The sequence below is a fragment of the Cheilinus undulatus genome, linkage group 7 (genome assembly GCF_018320785.1).
Source record: "Cheilinus undulatus linkage group 7, ASM1832078v1, whole genome shotgun sequence".
NCBI classification, from domain to species: Eukaryota; Metazoa; Chordata; class Actinopteri; order Labriformes; family Labridae; genus Cheilinus; species Cheilinus undulatus.
This window is the reverse complement of record NC_054871.1, coordinates 29,755,672-29,778,452: the sequence shown is the minus strand read 5'-3', so window position 1 is coordinate 29,778,452 and position 22,781 is coordinate 29,755,672. Positions and strand designations below refer to the sequence as shown.

The window sequence follows — 22,781 nt, the reverse complement described above, 5'->3', positions numbered from 1 at the left end:
ATCTACAGCGGCTCCATCGTTAAGCCTGGCTGACCGACTTTTCATTCCCACATTAGGACTTCAGACTCTCATTACCTAAAAATAGATGAGTGACAGTCAAAGCTGATGAAAGCTTGCTCGTTCATTCTACACTATTTGTGGATGAAGATGCTACACAAAAGAACAACAACAGACTTGTGTTTTTCTTGTTTATTATTACAATCTTATATAAAACGATAGGCAGCCACACAGTTAATAATATCCTCTAACTTCCGCTGTTTTGCCCTGATTATCAGGCTGTCGTTTTTTACCATATCCAGCCATGAAGGCACTCTATAATTGTACATCTTAAATGTCATCAGTCAGGCCTTAAGGCTGTTGTTTAGGTTACTGTACTGAACGCATGCAGCTATATCTGAACATAGATCAGTTTTATTTGGCTTTCAGACTGAATCTTCATGACCCTGATCCTGCAGTCTCTTGGGCTGGACTGCACAGAGATGAGATTTGGAAAGTGGGTTACAGATGTTTTAAGCTTCATTGTCCCTGCTGTGACATCCTCAGGATTTGAAGCAGCAGGCCCTGCACCTCTTCATCCATTCGGCCCTGATAGGCAGCAAACACAATGATAGAAAATTGAATTTCTTTAAAGGTTGGTTGTGGTACAAAAACAAGTTCAACCATTATAGTTTTTTTCCTCAAATATTTTCCAAGTGCTGTTAAACAGAGCAATTAATATTTCACACAACTTTTCAAAATAACCTAGTTTTATTTTGCTTACATTCTTTTACTTTGCACACAGAAAGAAAATTATTTCACAAAAACCAAAAACTACCCGAGGAAGGATATACAAAGTTATCACAGCGTTTCCAAGTGTCAAAAACTGGAATGAGAAGTACCATCAAGAAATTCACTGAGAGCCACACAGTACAGACCATCCCTGGTGCTCTGATCAGGAATGAACTGAGAGGTTGCAGACCAAGAAAAAAATTCACTTCTACTGAAGAGACACATTCAAGCCAGACTGATGTGTGCTAAGAACAACCTAGAGATTATTAGTTGATTATGCATACTGGAAGCATGTCCTTTGGTCAAATGAGACCAAACTAGAGCTCTTTGGGCATAAAGATGTTGCTCATGTTTGGAGAAAGAAAGGAGAAGCGTATAATCCAAAGAAAACCATCCCCAAAGACCGAGGTGGGAGTATTATGCTATGGGGATGCTTCATATTCTGAGAGAAAACCTCAGGCAGTCAGCACCAACTAGCTTGCGCAAAGCCCTGACTTGAATCCCATTGAAAATCTGTGGGGTGAAATTAAGATAAAGGTTCATGTCAGAAGACCATCAAAACTGGAGGAGTTTGAGAGATTGGCCAAAGAAGAATGGGCTAGGATTCCTCAGGAGGTGTGTCTGAGACTTGTTGACAACTACAACAAATGACTGCAGGCTGTTATCCAGCAAATAGGAAAGACAACTGACTATTAGGATCAGGGGGCTGAAGTTTCCACAACAAAACTGGGATGTTAGGAAAAGCCATGTTAAAAGATTCTTGATCTATTAACAGCACTTTAGAAATATTTAGGTAAAAACTGAAATTTTCACAGGGAGGCTAATAATTTTTTCCTCCTCTGCAGAATTAAATGATCACACAGCACAGATCTACATCAGCCTCTTCTTAGACAAAACAAAGAAGTTCCTGTGTCAAGAACATGCTGTACATTCTGAGGCTTTTGCTTTTTTTCACCTTAGAGTGAAAAACAGCCTCTCCTTATCATACCAGAAATAAGAGGGTCAGTGACCCTAAAGCACAGACCTTTTGCAACACATTGATAAATGCCAGGTGTACCAGAAGTAGAGATCAAATGCACTAAGCCTGCACAGTGCCCCTAATCAAACACAGGCTTTGAAGGTTTAAACACAAAACACAAGCACGTGTTAAGATGAGAGTCCAAAGCCTGGTGTGAAAGAAATAGCTTGGAAAAACTTTCAAAAGTATGCAGAGGAAGCAACTAAGTTTCCAAAAAAGCTCTTCAATGTCAGCAACACCTGAACAATCTCTCATTACGACCAACATGACAAAATAAAAGCCCTAATGTAAACACCTTAGTTGTGGAATATGATGAAAGTGATCCCCCTTTCCCCAGCAGCTCCTCTGAAATTACATCCACTTTGTCTGGTAAGCAGAGATGGAGGACAGATCATTTTCACTCTTTATTGTCTGCTCCACTAACAGGAGCAAGCTGAAATTCAGCTGTCTTTACAGATCAGACTGCCCAGGAGATGCAGGAGGAAAATCACACTAATCTGAACAATGTTTGACATAAAACAAGGGCGAGGTGTCAGTTTCAAAAATACTCAGATGGATTCACATGAAAAGCCTCAATTATAATGACCTTTATACATGGCAATACAAAGATAGCAGTCTTAATTTGTGCTCTGGTGTGTGTACAAGAATTGAACTGACCTGCACAGCTGCCAGTAAATGGGAGCGGTAAATAGCCACCACCTGTTTGTGCTTTCTCTCCCAGTCCTGCAAAGAGAAAGTGGAACTGTTATTTGTTCTTATGTTTCATTTCTGTATTTTCTTCAGAAAGTCTTCAATTCACATTTCTTTTTTGAACCACAGGTAGAATTGCAACCAAATGAGATAGAGCAATAATTCTTTTTGCACATAAAACTGGAGGAGTAACACTGACATATCACTAATTCAATGTGTCCCAGAGGAATGTTTCCTACCAGAAATATCCTTCCTTCTTTTACAGACATGTAGTAAAAAGTACACACATAAAACAAATCAAATATGAACCAAAAGAAATTGAGGGTATTTTAAGAGAATACTATAAGGAACTTTATACTGAGAACTCTAACTCAAATCAAAATGACACCAGAACATTTCTAGACTCCCTGGAATTCACCTCAATAGGCAACGCACAAAATCAACGAATAACAGCACCAATAACCACAGATGAAATCCTTAAAACGATAGGAAAACTTAACACAAAGCACCTGGCAGTGATGGATTTCCATCCCAGTGGTACAAAAACTTTGCTCCACTAATGCATACAACTTTTAATTGGATCACAGCTAAAGATACTGGTCTGGTGCAAATGTGCATGTGAGGTGAGGCATTTCACCACACTAATTTTAGTAACAGGTGGAAGACTAATTTGTGCAAATGTGCATATGAGATGACTGAGATGTATTCCTGAGCCTACAGAAGTCAGCGAGCACAGTGAGGTGTAGTCCTGGGGCCAGAGCGGGCTTGAAATCAGAATCAGCTTTACTGGCCAAGTACACTCATAGCACAAGGAGTTTGCCACACATCCCCAGTGTCTCCTCACCTGTAGCTGCTGTGTGAGTATAGCAATCCTGTTCTGCAGAGCCACTTGTTGCCCTGGGTTACCATGATGAGTAGATGAGGAGGAAGAGGAGGAGGTGATACCCAGAGGAGGTGACAGAGCTCCCAATGCCTCTTTTAGTCGAAAAACCTCCTTGGACAGCTCTGTTATCTGCAGACAGACATATCAGTTGGACCTTTTTCACAGGTGAGTAAATGACAAAACTCAGATTGGCCTTCCTAACTCTTACTTTGCGATCTTTCTCTTTAACCAGGCCCTGGGATTCCTGGATGTTGTTGTGGAGATCCTGGATGTGGCTGGATTTGGCCTGTAACTCGGCTAGCTGCTGCTGCACTGTGGCCAGCTGGGACTCTGCCACCTGTCGCTCACTTTTGTTGAAGAGAGCCTCCCTCTGCACCTGAAACACCTGAACCAGTAAAACCACCAGAGGAACCCTTTGACTACAGCAAGTAAATCTATGGAACTACTCAAAACCAGAGACCATTTTTTTAGAATGGTTGAGAAAGGAAACAGAAAAACTCTTGCAGACATAAAGGCTAATGAAAATGGTGAAATGCATCATGTTGCTTCTTATCTACCTTACTGTTTGGTATCCTTTAAATTTCATGATTCTCTTTGTCAGGTTTTCTAATTATCTGGATGATTATACAGTTTAAATTTTCTATTAAAAACTACAGTCACCTCACAAGTATTGTTTTTTAGGAACATATTCTCACATCTACTTATACTATTTATTTGATCACAATACAACATAATTACTATAAATAAACAAAGAAACCGGGTTTCAGAAAATCTACTCGAATTTGCTTACCTAGTTTTTTTGCTCCTAGGACAAATGGACACAGTAGGGTGTGAGGCTCACTTGGACATGATTATTAAATAATATTTTTAGTCCTTATGTCCCATAATCAGTTTGAGAGGGGATTAACCAGTTTAAACATTGAGAGTATTTACCTCTACCAAGTTGGTAGAAAATGATGTATGGAAAGTCATTAGGATATAATTACTTTAGTACTTCAGTAAAGTCATACAGGACGGATAAACAGAGGGACGTACTGGAAAGAGAAAGTAATACACATATGAATAATGTAGAGGTTTAAAGAGGCCTTCATGGAACATTGCTCACTTTGTGGTGAACACAATAACTTCTAATGTGCCTTTAGAAGAGACTGCAGAGAGTATCCACACACACATATACCTCAGTGCAAGTCTTCTCATGTTTGCGAGTGAGATCATTGAAACGGGCTGTAATGGCATTAATCTCCGCCTGCAAAGAGAGCCGCAGGGCTTCATGGTCTTCCTTGGAGATCAGACCCTGTTCTGCAGCCTTCTGGGACTTGAGTTCCCGAAGCTCCATCTCCTTCTCATTCAGAGCCTCCTGAGCTGCAGCTGCACTCCTCTCACTGGCCTGCAGGGAGTGCTGAAGGTCTGCCTATGGGGCATAGAGCAGTAGAGTCAGAAGCAACCACAGAGGCCACATGTTGAGTATGTTAAGTGATTATTCTGAATGATCTTTGCCAGGGCTGAAAAAACCCTTTTAAACCTTGCATTAAATACTAAATTATCAAAAAATCATAGATGATAAGATATGCATTTTTTATGTGCCCTGTCTGGATTTAACTTCCAATACTACTTTTTGACTGTGAAATTATATCAAATTTAAGCAACATTTAACTAACAACCCTGTCACTGATTTAGATTAGACAACCAAATTGAAATGCTTAAATCAGCCACTATTATCCACAAAAAGCTGCTTTATATTGGGTTTTTCATTTAGCGTGTTGTTTTTCTAATTGTAAGTTAAATGTTTTGTGAAAGCATATTCTTAACAAATAGACAAAACATCACAGCCAAGGGTCTGGGTTGACTCCTTCTCCAATGTTAGTGGAGCAGTAGCCTGTTGTACAATGGCAATTTGCCTTACAAGTGAAGCAACATTTCTCTTTACTAACAAGCTTGGCACCCTAGTTGGTACCCTAGTTTTCAACATGCTATAACTCAACTTCTCTGTGCCAGTTGAATCATTGATAGGATTTGCCGACCTTGATTTTCTCATGGTCCTCTTTCGATACAGCATCCTTCATTGCCTTCAGTTTGACCTCGAGTTCAGCAGCCTGCTCCTCAGCCTGACCACGCAGAGTCTTTTCCTCCTGGAGCTCCTGCAATGTCTGAGCCAGTTGTTCTGACACTGCAGACAGTGCCTCCCTATGTTTTGACAGAGGAACTGCATCTTTTAGCTGTAGGGCATCTTGTGCCCGACTCTCCCGCTCAGCACACAGGCAGTCCAGGGCCTGGGCTGCCTCCTGCCTCGCCACTTCCAGCTCCTCTCTTACTGCTGCCAAAGAGTGTCTGGAGTGATCTGTTTAGATGGAGACAATAACATTCACAATAGTCAGTTGTTTTATTCTGTAGCACCCCAAAGGGAGGCAGAACAAGGAAACATTGTACACCTGTTATGACTGATGGCTCTGAGCTCTCTGAGTGTTCCTCTTCAGCTTCTTCTTCTTCATCCTGAGGAGGCCTTAGTCTCTCCAGATCCAGGAGAGCATCATTGAGTCTTCTGGCCACCTCGGCTCGCTCCCTTGCCAGCTGCTCACACTGAAGGCCTAGAGTCACCTGTACCTCCTCCAGCTCTGATCGGGGCACACTCTTTCTCAGCTGCCCTTCCAACTCTCTCACACGTTCCTGCAGACGATGGACCTGATCTCCTTCTCCTGCTGCTCCTCCCTCTTTCCCTGATGACCTGCTCTCTGCCAGGTTTCCCTCCAAGTCGGCCACTTTAGCACGGAGGAGCTTTACTGTTTCATTCTCTACTTCCTCGTCGTCTTTCTCCTTCTTTTGTTTAGTAGACTCTTTACGGGCCAGAGCAGCCTGGAGTTCCCTCACTTTCTCTGTCAGCTGTTTGATTGTGTCACCGCCCTGGTTGCCCTGGCCTGCTGCCTCGCCCCGTTTCTTCGCTAGCTCCTCCTCCAGCTCCGTCACCCTCACTCTCAGCTGCCGTGCCTCTTGGCTTGGGCTCTCCACTGCAGCCCCAGACTCGCCTACAGTTCCACCACCTGCCGCTGCAGTATCCCCCTCACCACACTCCACAGAAAGTACCCCAAGGCGCATTTGCTCCTTCAGCTCCTCCAGCTCAGACTGGGAGGAGGCCAACTGCTCTGTTAGACCTCGCAGCTTCTCCCTCAGAATGTCCACACTGTCTCCATCTGAACCTCCTCCTTGAGACTTCTCATCAGCACTGCAGAATGACACCAGAATATCATAGAGGTTATCTTGTAAAAACAAACCCATACAAGAAAATCTTCACATAAAGGGAACAAAACACACGTGATCATATGCCATAACATCACAGGAGGTCATTTCTAATATTAACAAATATGGAGCTAAAGCCATAAGCTTAAATATTATACTTCAGTCAGCCAATTGTAAGAAAATACTGACAAATGCCAATTGCAATTTACAAGGATAGAAAGATGCCAACTGGGGACCAAATAAAGGTAGGTGAATAGCACAAGTGTGTTTTGTGAAATTTAGAGAGTAGAGGGAGGTAGAGCTTCAGCTTGAACCTACCAGATCTAGTGCTAGCCCAAACCACTATTACCTTGTGTTTACATAAATTTAAAAATCCATGGTGACATTTTCAAATTCTTCTTGTCCAAATTCCAAATATTTGAGTCCTATGTATTGCTTCCAACTAATTGATAAACCAAGAGATAATTGAGAAAATTCAATTGCAGATAATGTGGAACTCAAAAACTGAATTATTGAGTGACACAAATGCAATCTTTAAATAATACAGACACATTGCACTGTAAGCACTTTCAGAGCTCAGGAGCTGTACTCTGTTTAATCTTTTTACTGCAAGGTGTAGTTAACTATGTCAGTGTTTAATTGAGACCATACAAGGGACTCAATTATAGCTAATTCTGCTACAATATATCAAATGACCACATTTACATTAAGCATTGTACAAGGTCCCTTTATAAATCATTATATTAAATAAATAATATATGACACTTTTTTACAGTAGTGTTTAAAGACTGCCAGAAATACATTTTCTCATTCTGCTTTGCACAAATGTTGATTTGAAAAATGCCCCAAAAAACGAATTTAATTGGAGATAGAATAAGGTTAGTGCTACAGAGGATCCAAGAATGTTAAAAAAAAAAAGGTGGGACAAGGATCTGGTGCTTTTCTTGGATGAGGATCAGAGGTCATAATTGGAAATAAATAACTGTCAAGGTTATTTTGCAAACAAAGTGGGTGTCTCAAATTGCATACTTCTATTAGTATACTGTACTACACAACACTTAAATGCAGTACACTTCACTTAATCACAGTGGGTAATTATTGGTTCAAATTGTGCACTGCCATGTTGCACTAACAGGAAGTGATGATGGTTTAAAGGCCCCTCTTTTCTAAATCTACTTCTGCTTTAACAGCAGATGTCTAATGGACATTGGGTGAATATAATCTAAATTTGACAGCTATTTTCACTCCTTATTGAATTCATGTCACTTGTGTTTTGTGTTAATATTAATCACTGCATTAAAGCTAACTTATTTTGCAGAAAATGTCTTATTCTGGATTGAACTGTGCTGCAGTTGCCGATAACACATTAGCTCGTTTGCAGATGCTGACATTAGCTAGCGTGCTAGCATGCTAACGGCATCTGCTACATCACAAACAAGTGTCCATCGTTCCATGCTCAATTCTTGGACGTTTTTGAGTGTACTAGTAGTACACTGCATTTGAGCATACTTCTCAGTTTAATCTTCTCATCTTGATGAAGATTTGTTTGACAGTCAAATACATATGTATTATTATATGTTTAAATACAACTGGGTGTCATGTGACAGAAGTCACACAACACACCAAAATAATCAACATGAATCACAACTAATTTCAAGAAAAAGTACAAAAAAGGCTACCTTTTTCTGTAACCTCGTTTGCAAATAACCTGGACAGTCATTTACTCATTTGATTTAATTTGATGTTTAATTGCCATTTCATTTTGTATGCAAGTCACAAAAAGATACATGAAAAACAAGAAATACAAACTCCCATAAGTCTGTTCCATCATGCTTTCACATTTTGGACCTAACCCTGTTCTGCCAGCTGCAGAAAAGAAACTGAATGCTTAGCACTTTTAAAAATGACCCTGATCGAGGCCTTGAGCTGATACTGCTGAGACTTGGGAACTGATATTATAGCAAGTAAGTAAAGGTCAGCTCTAATACAGCTGAGTTCAACTGAATGTGATTGCTGGTGGCTATTTCTGTTTGCTAGACATATATGTGCCTACTTTTCCTCAGCCACACTGGAGGCGTCCTCTGAAGTCTGGGCCTGAGAGAGACGCTCCTGTAGGGCTTCAAACTCTTTCCTCAGGGTCTCGTACTGGATGATGGGCACAAAGTCTGCGCTGGAAGTCTGCATGTCTGTGTCATCCTTTTCAAACATCTCCAGCATCTGTACAACACAGAGGAGCAGAAGTAATTAGAAAAACTTTTTGAAACTCAAAGTGAGGAAAAACACCACCCTGGTTACATGACTCATTCTGCTCCCTTATAATCATATAATGCCATTTTTTACACAGCGTTGCATCAAAACAGGAAGAATAAAGCCATATATGAACAAAAACCAAAAACACCACCATCTTCTCTGGGCCAAAGCTCATTTAAATTGGACTGGAGCAAAATGAAAAACTGTTCCATTCATCAAAATTTGAAATTCTTTTTGGAGACCACGGACTATAAAATGACTATAGAAAGGTTTTACAGCCATATATGCAACCATCCAGACAGCGCCTTCTTCAGGGAAGGCCTTACATATTTCAGCAAGACGATGCTAAACCACCTATCGCATCCATCATAACATTATGGCCTTGCAGTAAAAGAGACCGGGTGCTGAACTGCCCTGCCAACAGTCCAGACCTTTCATCAATAGAAAACATATGGAGCATCAGAAAAATAGAAATCCAGCAAAGAAGACCTACAATGGTTGAGCAGCAAGAATCCAACATCAGACAAGAATGGGACAACATTCCTCTCCCAAAACTCCACTTACTGGTCTCCTCACAGATTATTGTTAAAAGAGGAGGGGGTGCTACACAATGATGAAAATTGCCCCATCCAAACAATTTTGAGATGCATTGCAGCCATCAAATACAAAATAAACTAATATTTTCCATGAAATGTAAAAATGTCTTAGTTTCAACAGCTGATATGTTGTTAATGTCCTGTTGTAAATAGAATGCAAATCATTGCATTCTGTTTTCATCCAATGTTACTCACTACCCCAACTTTTTTGGAAATGGGGTTGTACTTTAGTGGGTGATTTTTCTGTTTTTTTATTTATTGATTTTTTTTTTATGGAAGCAGCTAAATATGCGCAAGACACATCTCTCAGAGGGGACATCAAAGTGTATCGTACCTCATGGTATCTTATCATATCTTATCGTATCATCTCGTATTGTCCTTCCCTGACCCAGTTCTTCTTTGTAGTCACTTAAGACCTTACATGTCCTTAATTCACATCTGGCTCTTTTTCAAACAGCAGGTTTAAACTGAGGGTCTTGGCCTCGGTTGCTGCTATTCATATAGTGTTGAATGAGCAACACCAGAACTAAATATTTCAAGAAGAAAAAAACATCACCGCTCCAACACCATGACCCAGTTAGAGGAGAACGTTGACAAAATGCCCCCCTGTCTGCATCTGATGCTGTTCTGTTCTATTTTTACCTGCCTTAATGCACCAGTGTACCACAGTACAGAGTCATAAAGTTTAAGTGGTCATGACTAATGCTTGAGTCAGGGATGTGCAGACGGCCATGAACCAGTGTCTTCATCTTCTACTGTTTACTTCAGTATCTTGTAGCAGTGAGTGTGTGTGTGTATATTCATGTGTGTGTAAGTAGTGAAGGGGAAATAATGTTAGTGAGCTTGCATGATGAATACAGTGGTTTCAAAGTGTTAATTTTCTGTGTAAATGTGTGTATATATTACGTCTACTTCTTGGCATTTGCACTCCTGCTGACCTTACCTGTACTTTGAGGGCTAGCTCAGAGTTTTGTGAGGTTAGTTCCTCTATTTGTTTGTGTAGCTCAGCAACAGTTCCTGGGTCTGCAGGGACAGGAGAGGGCTGGGCCGAGTCAGTGTCTGCTTCACAAGTGGCCTCATCCGGGGAAGGGGAGATTCTGGAGCGCTTAGAAAGCAGCTTCTCTAGAGGGAAAATTCAAGAGTCACAACAAGATAATAAATCAATGTATAGCCTGATGGGATAGATACACCGTTATGCACATACACATACATGGAAGTAAATGCATGCTTTCTTTCAGGGCCTTGGGTGGAACATGGTCTCATTGCATACCTGGAAAGTCCAACATTTCATCCATGTCCTCAGAATCGCTAGCCCCAATGCCGTGGACTCCTTTCAACTCATCAAGCAGCCTGTCCCTCTCTGCCTCTGCCTCTTCTAAGTGCTGCTTTAGCTGTGACATCTACAGTGAACATAGACATGTAAAAACTCTGACCATAACAAGAAACATTAAATCTTCACAAAACATATTTGCACCTGGTACAGTCAAAGCTCTGATGTAAAGGTGAGGTTTCAAATATTATCATGAAACGTTTTACAGATATGTAACTACATAGACCAAAGAATTTGGCCACACCTGTTAATTACTGAATATACAGGTACATCTCAAAAAATGAGAATATCATGAAAAAGTTCAATATTTTTTGTCACTCATTTCAGAAAGTGAAACCCATATATTATATAGACTCATTACACATAGAGTGAAATATTTCAAGCCTTTATATCTTGAAATGTTGATGATTATGGCTTACAGATAATGAAGACCCAAAATTCAGAGTCTCAGAAAATTAGAATATTGTGGAAAAGTTTAATATTGGAAAGGCATGGTGTCACACCCTAATCATCTAATTAACTCAAAACACCTGCAAAGGTTTCCTGAACCTTTAAATGGTCTCTCAGTCGGGTTCAGTAGACTACACAATCATGGCGAAGACTACAGACTTGACAGATGTCCAGAAGACAGTCAATGACACTTCACAAGGAGGGTAAGCCACAAAAGGTCATTGCTAAAGAAGCTGGTTGTTCACAGAGTGCTGTATCCAAGCATATTCATAGAAAGTTGAGTGGAAGGAAAAAGTGTGGTAGAAAAAGGTGCACCAGCATAAGGGATAACCGCAGCCTTGAGAGGATTGTCGAGCAAAATCTATTCAAGAATTTGGGGGAGCTTCACAAGGATTGGACTGAGGCTGGAGTCAGCGCATCAAGAGCCACTACGCACTCCTAGACATGGGCTATAAATGTTGCATTCCTCGTGTCAAGCCACTCCTGAACCAGAGACAATGTCAGAAGCATCTTACCTGGGCTGTGGAGAAAAAGAACTGGACTGTTGTTCAGTGGTCCAAAGTCCTCTTTTCAAATGAAAGTACATTTTGCATGTCATTTGTAAATTAAGGTCCCAGAGTGTGGAGAAAGAGTGGAGAGGCACAGAATCCACATTGCTTGAAGTCCAGTGTGAAGTTTCCACAGTCAGTGATGATTTCGGCTGCCATGGCATCTGCTGGTGTTGGTCCACTATGTTTTCTGAAGTCCACAGTCAACGCAGCCATCTACCAGGAAATTTTAGAGTACTTCATGCTTCCTTCTGCTGACAAGCTTTATGGAGATGCTGATTTCATTTTCCAGCAGGACCTGGCACCTGCCCACACTGCCAAAGGTACCAAAAGCTGGTTCAATGACCATGGTGTTACTGTGCTTGATTGGCCAGAAAACTGACCTGACCTGAACCCCATAGAGAATCTATGAGGTATTGTCAAGAGGAAGATGAGAGACACCAGACCCAACAATGCAGATGACCTGAAGGCTGCTATCAAAGCAACCTGGGCTTTCATTACACCTGAGCAGTGCCACAGGCTGATCGCCTCCATGCCATGCGGCATTGATGCAGTAATTTATGCAGAAGGAGGCCCAACCAAGTATTGAGTGCATAGAAATGAACATACTTTTCAGAAGCCTGACATTTCTGTTTAAAATATCCTTTTTTATTGATCTTATGTAATATTCTAATTTACTGAGACACCGACTTTTGGGTTTTCTTATCTGTAAGCCATAATCATCAAAATTTAAAGAAATAAAGGCCTGAAAAATTTCAGGTGCATGATAAGTAAAAATCGCCAATGCTCTGCTGATTCCAAAGTGAAGTGTTTCTAACTTCCATTGGAATTAATGTAAACACAAAAACCAAGCTACATGGAATGGCTTTCCATGGCCGAGCAGCTGCATACAAGGCTCACATCACCAAGTCCAATGCCAAGCATCAGGTGGAGTGGAAGAGCAGTGTTTAGTGGAGTAACATGTCACGCTTCTCTGTTTGGCGCTCAGATGGGTGAGTTTGGTGGATGTTTGGTGAACGTTACCTGCCTGACTGCATCGTGCCAACTGTGAATTTGGTGGAGAAGGGATAATGGTATGGGGCTGTATTTCAGGGTTTGGGCTAGACCTCTTACCTCCAGTGAAGGGCAATCTTACTGCTTCAGCAAACCAAGACAGTTTGGACAATGTTATGCTTCCAACTTTGTGGTAACAGTTTTGGGAAGGCCCTTTTCTAATCCAGCATTAATGTGCCCCAGTGCACATAGCAAGGACTATAAAGACATGGTTTGATGAGCTCAATGTGGAAGAACTTGAGTGGCCTGCACAGAACCCTGACCTCACCCCATCGAGCACATTTGGGATAAACTAGAACAAAAACTGCACGCCAAGCCCTCTCTTCCAACATCAGTGCCCGTCCTCATAAATGCTTAACAGAATGACTGGGCAAAAATTTCCACAACAAACTCAAAATCTTGTGAAAAGCCTTCTAAGAACAGAGGCTGTTATAGCTGCAAAAAGAGGGCCCACTTCATATCAGACTGCATGTAATTGAATACTTTTGTCCATATAGTGTATGTAGGCTTGCAGTGCAGTACCTCCTCCAAAGCAGAGATGGCACTCTGTTGTTGCTGCTCCAATGCTTTGATCTTCTGTAACAGACGACCTCTTTCCAGACGCAATCGTCTGATTTCCTCAAACACCTCCTCATCCTCTGGCTAACACAGACAACATCCTTAAATATGAAATACTCATAGATTGAATTTCATGTAATATGAAGCTAACAGCAAGTAAAACAGAGCAGAGTTGAACAGTATTCACCTGGGCTGGTTGCTGTGTTTCTGGAGGCTGCGGAGAAGGAGACTGGGATGGGGGCTCTGGTGAATGGGTGGGTGGCGCAGGACTCCTGGGCCGTGGTGTGGGTGGCAGAGTCTGAATCTTTGAGATTGGAAACACAATAAGATGTGTGAAGTAACTACAGGCTCCTGTAGTTAATCTACAAGTCCCAGCTATAATGTAGGTGTTGATTGTTAAACTGGCATCAATATGGATACTTCAATATCTTGTTTTCTCTAGTGTAGTCCTATATTGGTCATTTTTTTGTAACTGTGAGTTGAAATGTAAATGTGAGCCAAATATTATTGTTCAGGTTGGCAGTTAGAGTTGTAATTTTGAATTACATAAACTAAAATTTCTGATAAATTGTATTGAAGCTGTATGCAAATAGAGGTGTTGTTCTATATGCATATGTGTCATCCACTGTGGGTTTCTCACAGTACCTGCAGAGGAGAGCGAGGTGGTGGAGGAGCTTTCCGTTTACGAGGGGTTGTACCCCCTTGCACAGATGAAGCACTTGAGGGGATGTGGGGAGGCTGCGAGGGGGTGGGAGGGTGATCACAGACAAGCAGAGGTCAAGTTCAACTTAAAAATGGGGAAAAAGGGGGAACTGAGATAAGACAATGGGTCAGCAACAAATGGGAAACCAAGCCAACGAAAAGAAAGCAGAACACAAAAACGATGACCTCATATTGGAAAACATGCACAATATGATCAGCCAAAGAAGGCCATGATCTCATTCGATGAAGAAAGTGATCCATCACATGGCTATGCAACATTACCTCCTCGCCTGTGCCCTCAGCAGCTATGTATGCAAAAGGAAAGAGACATAGCAGGAAGCTTTAACTTCTACAGCAATATATGAGGACATATATATTTGCACCACTTGTGTACAAAAAAAACAGCAATTCTTTATTAAAAAGTAAGAAGGTGAGGCAAACCAAAGTCTTGCCTTGATCCTCTTTTCAGATCAAGCACACATCTGTTTTTCATATACAGGCAGTGTCTTTGTTGGAAGATAAAAGTGGAACGAGCCCTGTGCCTCTTTTTTTTAAAAAAACCCATTTTAGAATCACACCCAGCTGTCCTCCTGATCTACTTCCCTCTATTAGAGAAGTTTCCTGAGGGAGCAGAGACACCACTAGAATCCAGATCAGCACAGACATGCACAGAAGTCATACACTGGGGATAATTATCTGTTAGATGCTGCTGCCACTTGTGTAATGTTTTTATACTACTTTAAATATATTACAAAAATTTGGTTTCTACTAACAGCAATTTGATCAACCAAACTAATGGAATTAAAATGATAAAATAATAGATTGACAGTTGTCCAATAGGCTGCATGGTCTGGTAAGAAAGCATTAAGATTACAGGTCTCATGCTTTACCTAGAGGTGCTCCATTCTCCAACATATTTATGATGCTCTGGTTGCCAGTGATTACGCTGTAGTCCATGGCTCTGTGTCCAAGAGCATCAACCAACTGGGTGTTGGCTCCACCTCTCAATAGAGCTTCTACCGTCTCTACACTGTCACTTTCACATGCCAGCATCAACGCAGACCTGTGATTTCAAACAAATAAAAAAAACAAGCAAAGAAGTCAACCCCAAAATTATCAAGATGGCAACAATTTTCTCAGGAATGACAATGTTTGACCCATAAGTAAATATCATGCATGATTTATTTTTTATTTTTTATTTTATTTATTTTATTTATTTTGCACAATTATGAAATACACAAAAGACAAAGATGACAAATTATATGAGGTGCAGGGAGAGGCAAAAAACCCAAAGGGCTTATTTGAAGCCTCCACCTAAAGGATATTAAAGTTACACAATATTAAATGCACGTATAACATACAAAAAGAAAGAAGCTGATAAACACATTTATCGGTCCAGTCCTTAATAAATCTACAATTTTCTTTAAACTTTTCATTTCAGACTCCTGGAGAGTGTGGTTTTCCTGTCTGACAATCAAAGTGAAAGACGTCTTTCCTCCATTTGTGTTTCACCAATAAGTATTAGCATATTAGCGTGAAAGCTAGTGATGGAAAACGTGGCAGACCTAGAAATTTGTAACTAAAATATTGCAATCGCCCACAGGTGCCCAATTTCAAAAAACATTAGTGTTTGTCAGTTCTCTTCTTTTTATCCAATTTATTTCAGCATAAAGACAATATATTAAGTCTTCAAACTGATAAACAAACTGTATTAGTGCCCATGGCGTGGATAACTCGAACATCTGTAAAGACAGCATTAACACTAAGAGGTACATTCAGATTTTGGAGCAACAAATGCTTCACCCAGACGTTGTTTTTCAGGAATGCCCCTGCTTATTTCAGCAATACAATGCCAAGCTAACCTTGCAAAGCAGGGTTTCGACATTTCTTTGTTAAAAGAAGAACAAAGAACAGCAGTGAGTTGTTTTCTTTCCAAAAATGACAAAAGTTGTGTACTGACATGTCTACAGTCGCCATGGTTCATGTTTTGCACTTCTTTATGGAGCTTTACCCTAGATAGGGGCGCACCTTGCTAGTGGCCACGCCACGTGTTTTGGTGCTCTGACTGACCTGTAAAGATATGACAGGCAGAGCATTCATCCAACCACACTCCGAGTTTTTTTTCAAAGGCTCTGCCCCTTCCCAATTACTGTGTATGAGAGGTTTACCAGATGGATGTGTTTCACACATCCATCTGGCGTGTCAGGTTAATGCCAAGCCACATTCTGCATGACTTACAACAACATGGCTTCACAGTAAAAGACATCAGGTACTAGATTGACCTGCATGCAGTCCAGACCTGCCTCCTATTCAAAATCTAGACTACATAATGGCACACGTAATGGAAACCCTGCAAAGTTGAGCAACTTAAGATGTTGTCAAGTAAGAATGGATAAGAAAACTTTCAATACCTGAACGATCAGGGTCTTCAGTCCCCAGAGTGTTATTGGACAGTGGTAAACATGTCCCTGTCCAAACATTTTTTTTGCAAAAATTAAGTTATGAATGTGTGTATTGAAAATAAAAAACAATAAAGTTTATGAATCTGAACATTAAACATCTTGTCTTTTTTCTGGATTCAATTAAATATGTGTTGAAAGGGATTTGCAAATCAATGTATTCTGTTTTTATTTATATTTTATACAACATCCCAACCTCTTTGGAACAGGGAATTGTACATTGATTATCCTCTCAAAGAAGAAATCAGATCAAACTAAAAGTAGTCCAGTCTCTGCTGGATGTCCTGACCTGCATCTTTCCAAACCCATAAACAAGACTTTCTATGGGTAGCCGCCCTGCATCCTAGCCCAGACAACCCAACTGCTGTGAGAATAATCCTCCAATAGTTTTGGTTCAATCTTAGCTTAGAAAGCTGTTTCATTCCCCAGTCTGCCTCAACAGGCCTCCCACTGTCTAACACTCTGTCATTTCATCCATCAAAGCCTCAGTCACTACTACAAGACAGCATGTAGTGAAATAATTTGAGGACGGAGTGGTGGCTCACCAAACCCTGTCTGCCACACAGAGGAGGAGCAAAAAAATCTATTTGGTAGGTCATTTTAAACAGCACAGTACCTTCCCTGGGTGTCTTGTATATTTGCATCTGCGCCTCGACCCAACAGAAAGGTGCAAAGCTCCACTCTACTCATCTGGGCTGCTAGGATCAAAGGGGTTGCCCCGTCCTGGCAGACATACAAACAAATGTCCCAGCATGATGGAGCAATAACATAAATATTTGACCATGCTTTTTAATGTAGAAACCAAGCTGAAAACACTGTAAATTAATATTTTAGCTTACCTCATCCTGGACATCCAGACTTGCTTTGAAGTCCCACAGTGTCTCAGTGCAGGACAAGCAGCCACTGATTGCTGTAGAAACAAAATGAATATCACATCAGTCCATATAGTCTTACATGTACTATACAGGGTAAAAATGAAACCATGAATTATTACTTTCTGGTGTAGATAAGAATACTATAAAGTTCAGCTTTTGTTTTAAGATTTCTTCACTTTAAACACTAAAAATAAAAACATGTTATAGGATTTATGAGTATGTTGATCAACTGTTGTGCAATTCTGTCACTGACCTGCATGATGAAGCGGTGTCCTCCCAATACTATCAGTACAATCTACAGCTAACCTCTCCTGTCAGAGCAAGTAGAGTTAACAGCATAATACGGCAAAAATAAAACATGTTTAATTAGAGCAGTCTACAGTGTTGTATGTTATAAATCAGACTATGCAGTGATTTTGTATTATACCTGTAAGAGTCTCTTCAAACACTCTGATTGGCTGTTTTTGGCAGCAAGGTGAAGGGCACTGAAGCCTGAAATTATTTATAAACAGTTTATGACATGTATGATTCAAAAGCCTTGGTCTGTGAGATGAAACCTTTGACTGAGTAACAAAATACCCATACCAGCACCATCAATGGTGTTGACGTCCGCTCCCTGAGCGATGATGATCTCCAGACAGTCCAGGCGGCCTCGGGATGCAGAGAGGTGGAACCTGGCAGATAGAAGAAGGACAATATGCATCAGTAAGTATAGGTCAGAAATGAGGATCAGTGTTTATTAAAAACGTGATTCCTAAAAACTGTGCAGCTTGAATTACATCCGTTTTTGCCTGAGAAAAAGTTAATTTGCATATAAACTGGGGGGGGGGGGGTTTGACATATGTTGATACGTGTGTCGCTTTGCTCCCAAGGTAAATCTTGAGGGCATCTCTTTTGCCTGATCTTTTTCACCCCTGTTAATATGCCGGGAGCCTGGCAGTGGTTTTCAGGCCCCTGGACATCCACAGCATGGCCAAGGGCTCATGGCAGCACTACCACCTGCCTGGGTGTTACACTAGCCTGTGCTTACTCTTCACATCCACCCCTTATTCCGCTCTTAAGATGCTTACATTGATATTTATTCAACAGATTATTTTCCCATACCCCTGGTTATATGCAAGGACATCCAAAACACGACCAATGTTGTGTCAATCCTCCTTCCTGCCTGATGGTGCCTTAAGGCGACTTACTCATCACATCTGCGCCAAACTTTATCATCAATTTTTGGCCCAAACATGCCTGAAAGTTCTGCACAGTGCTGTACTTGGCTACACAGAGTATCTACCAACCCATAAAATGGGAAATAAGCCCACGTAGTCCATTATTCCTGGTCTGCATTTGTCTGAAAATATGTGACCTGATAATTCTTTCATAATCTGCATTCAATTTGGGATCACAATGACTTATTAGTGTAAATCATGACCGTCACCTCACCTGGAAGCACACAGCTGTACTCCTGCAGCTGCTGACTCACCCCATGGAAGAGAGGGGCGGGGTGAAAATGGGCTGATTTTCATCTACAGAGATACACTCACCAAAATGGAGCATTCTGAAAAAGGCTGTTTTAGCTGGTTTACACAGGTTCAGAAACCTCATCTGGTGTCAGATATTATTTAAACAAAGCATGACATAGACATTTCATTTAGCATTTGGACCATGTGGGACTGCTAATAGGTGGAAAAGAGATTAAGAATGCACTATGTTGGACTTTTTGGTATTTCTAAATTCATTTTTACCAACTAAATGAAAATGTGGCGTCCCCCCACACTTCTTCCAATTAAACAACAATTGTGGGTGGTTCTCTCAGACAATCTTGACAAAGTGCTTAACTTATGTCTTTAGAAAACACTTTAAAGTCTAAAGAATGAGGAAAAAAGACACAAAAAACCTGTCAGCTAAGGTAGGTCTGTTGGTTCTGCTTAAAACTCCACAAACTTTATGCTTCACCTTATTAGGTAAAACATTATAATATATACACCACTTTCCACATTATTATGCAAATGACATTTTTCTCTTATTTTCCTAAATATTTATGCAAATGACTGTCAGAATATTTTTCAGGTCATCAGCCGTTAGAGCATAATACAAATGTTTTTGAACAAACTTCATAATGGTAACCATTTTTTAAAAAAATAAAAGCCTTAAAATGCACTGTTCCACATTATTAAGCAGGCCACAGGTTTCAAGCAATATGGGAAAGAAGAAGGATCCCTCTGCTGCCAAAAAATGTCAAATAGTGCAATGCCTTGGACAAGGAATGAAAATATTAGATTTTTCCTGAAAAATTAATTGTGATCATACATTTTGGTGATATGTATGGTTGATGTATCATCAATAAATATTGGTAGATTTTTTAAATAAATTTAACTGCCAGGAGGGAGGAGTATCCAAATCTGGTACCAACATGGTATTGTATTGGTACCAACACATCTGATACCCACTGTACCAAATAAAATCATAGATTTAGGCGCTTCCTTTTGGTACCCTACCCCTCTGTTGCCACTCCAAGTGATCGGCTTGAAAAACTCTATCTTTGAGCCTCTTAAATAAAGAAGTAACAACTGTTACTTGTATGTTTATTAAGATATTTCTGTGAACCATTTACAATTTTTAGACTTTAGTCACCCACTGACTTTTAACACACTTTTTTCTCTTAAAAGTATTGACTTAGATTTGTTCCAATTTTGGGAAAAAACAAATGTTACCCAACCCTACTGCCAGTACTAATAGTGGTATTTCAATGCTATTTTCTGCTTATACCAATCTCATGCTGATTATATCATGCATCCCCAGGTATATGGCACCTTAAAAGTACATTACGAAACAACAGCTGTTCTTAAATCTAATAAAATTCTGATTATAATTGAAAGGAAAACAAACTTAATAAAAATGTAAATTAATCCTTTAGATGAAAATGAAAAGTACACTTATGGTGCCCAACTTACGCTGACTTGCCTTCAGCATCCAGTTTGGTAGGACAGAGACCTTTTTTGATGATGAGAGCCATAACTTTGTCAGGTTCATTCTGCTCCACGGCCTGCAGCAGCCTCTCATCACTCTTACTCCAGTCCTGACTCTGCAGGGGGGTGAAGAAGAGGGAAGGTCAACACCCTGAACCGACCCGAAGGAAACTGATATTGCATTGGATCTCTTATTACTAACAAACAAAAAATTTATAAGCAGCATTTGGAGCCAATTATTACATGCAACAAACAGATACGTTGTTCAAAATCTGTTTGTTGCCTGGTACACATTTGATAGGTTGGAATTAACCGCTTCTGAGACAGAAATCTACTTAGAAATGGCTAGTAAAGCAAATTAGTGTTCTTTTGTACATCTTATATTTAGATATTGAGAGAGAAAATACCTACTGGCAGTGGCAGCAGGCTGAAACAAGGACAGAGCCGCTTCATCAGGCTAAAAACAGGCTGCTGAGGATCCATACCGGCTAGCAGGGTAACACACTCACACAACTACATGCAGCTACAGAACACACTGGGTCCTGCCTGGCAATATACACTACCTACATGGCAAACACATAGTTACTGCAGAGAAGTGTGATAATAAGTTTCTCTGGCACACCCTTTGGAGGTCAAAACAGCGACACAGTAGACATCTACATACCAGTCAGTTTGTAATCCTCTAATGACCTGCCACATAGAAACTCTGACACATACTGCTGTTTGCTGTCCTCACAACATCCCCAGTGCACAGCTCCCTGTCCGCATCCAAAACGTGATCCTGACATCCTGCTTCGGCTGCTAGCAGAGACACAGCACAGGGACACAGCACCCTGCACCTCTCACACGCAGTCACCTCCTTCCTCACATCACTGTCCTCCTTTTTCTAACCTATTCATTTTCTCTTCTCAGGAACAGGCTTCCTCCTTCTCTCTATTACTGTTAGGCTTTTTTGTCAGGTCCCATACAGTGCCCCCCTGGCAGCGTCATACTGTGCTGTAGATCTGGTTCTCTGCAGTTACAGAGCTCGGCCTGTCTGATGTGAGGACTCAGCAAAAAAGAGAAACTGAGCTGGCTCTGTTCAGCAGGTTTGGATTGTTATTTACAGGGACGGGGGTATAATGAGGTGAAAAAACTAGATCACATCTAAAAATTGTTCAAGGCTAATGGAACACATTGTGTATCTTAAATATCGTGTACATGAGGAAATCCTTAAATGTGTATACAGGATAGTTACCAATAAATCTATCCCATTTATCAGTAGGATAGTTAAATTGTTACAACTATTAAAGCTTACAAGTGAAATCTCTCCCCCGTTTTGCACCATACTTGCAAAGAATATTGCTGCGATTGAGCAGGAAAAGAGAAGACAGAATTCCTTCTAAAAGCACTGAGAGTAGAAGGTTTAATGATGCTAAAGAATTATCAACACCCAAATTTTGACTGAGTAATCTAGATCTAATCCCTGCAATTTTATCTGCTTGCATCAGTGCCCTGGTGCTACAAGTATGCAAGTTGACCAACACATGCATGCAACAAGAAATTAGCTCCATCATGCAGTAAAAATGTTCACCAGAAGACAAGCCCAACATTACAAAGTCCTTAAGAGGTACAGAGAATTTCATAAGGGGTGACAGCAGGAAAGTGGGGATTGTGAATGTGTTTGTGCATGCTTGTGAATAATTGAAGGCTACCTGAGATCTCAGGTTATAGCAGCAGACTGGAGACAGGCCTGCTCTCCTGCTGCTGTTCACTGACACTGAAACCCAGTGCCCCTCATACACACAAACAGGAGCCAGTCTATGATCATAACAGATGGCCACTTAATGTGGGGCAGCAGTAACATTGGGTCAATACGCAGCTTGAATGACCAGTATCTCTAAACGGCTCTCACCAATAGCAAACAGATGAACTACTCTGAAATATACAAAACCATGAAGCCTCACATGTTTCAAGAAAGATTGCTCTTACCTCAGTCTTTTTAAACTTTGCCTTCAAACTCTTCATAGTGGTTTGACAGCCTGAACACTGCAATAAGAAAAGCAGGGAGGTGAAAATTATTCTCATTTCCTGAGAGTTAAAAGTTGGTGATGACTCAGACAGCACTGGTAGTCCCAGAAACATGGCAACATGTGGTTGTACCAAAACAAACACACAGACTACCAACCAACAACATGTTAATAACCTTAATCGACTACTCCTTTCAAAAAGGTTTAAATTAAGCATGTTGAAACATGCTGCCTACCTGTGGGAAGCAGTCCTGTTTCAGGTGAGTATCTCGTTTGACCCATCAGCTTCCTTCAGTAAAATACAGGCGTCACTGCAGCCTGTCGGACACCCGGAGTGCACCCGCCCTCATCGCCAGTCAGCCAATCAGCAATGCGCAAAACGCCGGATCAGCGTTTGATTG

At 40.8% G+C, this 22,781-nt stretch overlaps 1 protein-coding gene across 2 annotated transcripts; it reads right to left on the bottom strand.

The window, feature by feature from the left end:
- Positions 1 to 184: 184 nt before the first annotated feature.
- On the bottom strand, positions 185 to 22,705 carry ankrd24 (ankyrin repeat domain 24). Of its 2 annotated transcripts, none has more exons than XM_041791141.1 (23): positions 22,617 to 22,705; positions 22,343 to 22,399; positions 20,357 to 20,487; positions 17,997 to 18,085; positions 17,839 to 17,903; positions 17,665 to 17,722; positions 17,376 to 17,446; positions 17,153 to 17,259; positions 14,968 to 15,140; positions 14,360 to 14,382; positions 14,021 to 14,113; positions 13,563 to 13,679; positions 13,340 to 13,459; positions 10,707 to 10,836; positions 10,380 to 10,558; positions 8,644 to 8,807; positions 5,789 to 6,576; positions 5,381 to 5,697; positions 4,537 to 4,770; positions 3,568 to 3,744; positions 3,321 to 3,488; positions 2,444 to 2,509; positions 185 to 585 (listed from the first exon to the last, which is right to left on the bottom strand). In XM_041791141.1, exons 2-23 carry the CDS (start codon positions 22,376 to 22,378, stop codon positions 517 to 519), a joined length of 3,375 nt encoding a protein of 1,124 aa, XP_041647075.1. In that variant the 5' UTR covers positions 22,379 to 22,399; positions 22,617 to 22,705; the 3' UTR covers positions 185 to 516. The 2 variants fall into 2 exon arrangements, with proteins under 2 accessions (XP_041647075.1, XP_041647076.1); XM_041791142.1 differs by having other exon boundaries at positions 3,568 to 3,735.
- Positions 22,706 to 22,781: the final 76 nt, after the last annotated feature.

What these genes read in the sequence shown, in the direction of transcription:
- ankrd24 (XM_041791141.1), bottom strand. Translation starts at nt 22,378, where the DNA reads ATGAAGAGTTTGAAGGCAAAGTTTAAAAAGACTGAG. An exon ending in GTCTGGATGTCCAGGATGAG is followed by an intron (nt 17,260 to 17,375) that starts GTAAGCTAAAAT and finishes TATGTCTGCCAG; the next exon opens with GACGGGGCAACCCCTTTGAT. An exon ending in AGAGCCATCAGTCATAACAG is followed by an intron (nt 5,698 to 5,788) that starts GTGTACAATGTT and finishes CCATCTAAACAG; the next exon opens with ATCACTCCAGACACTCTTTG.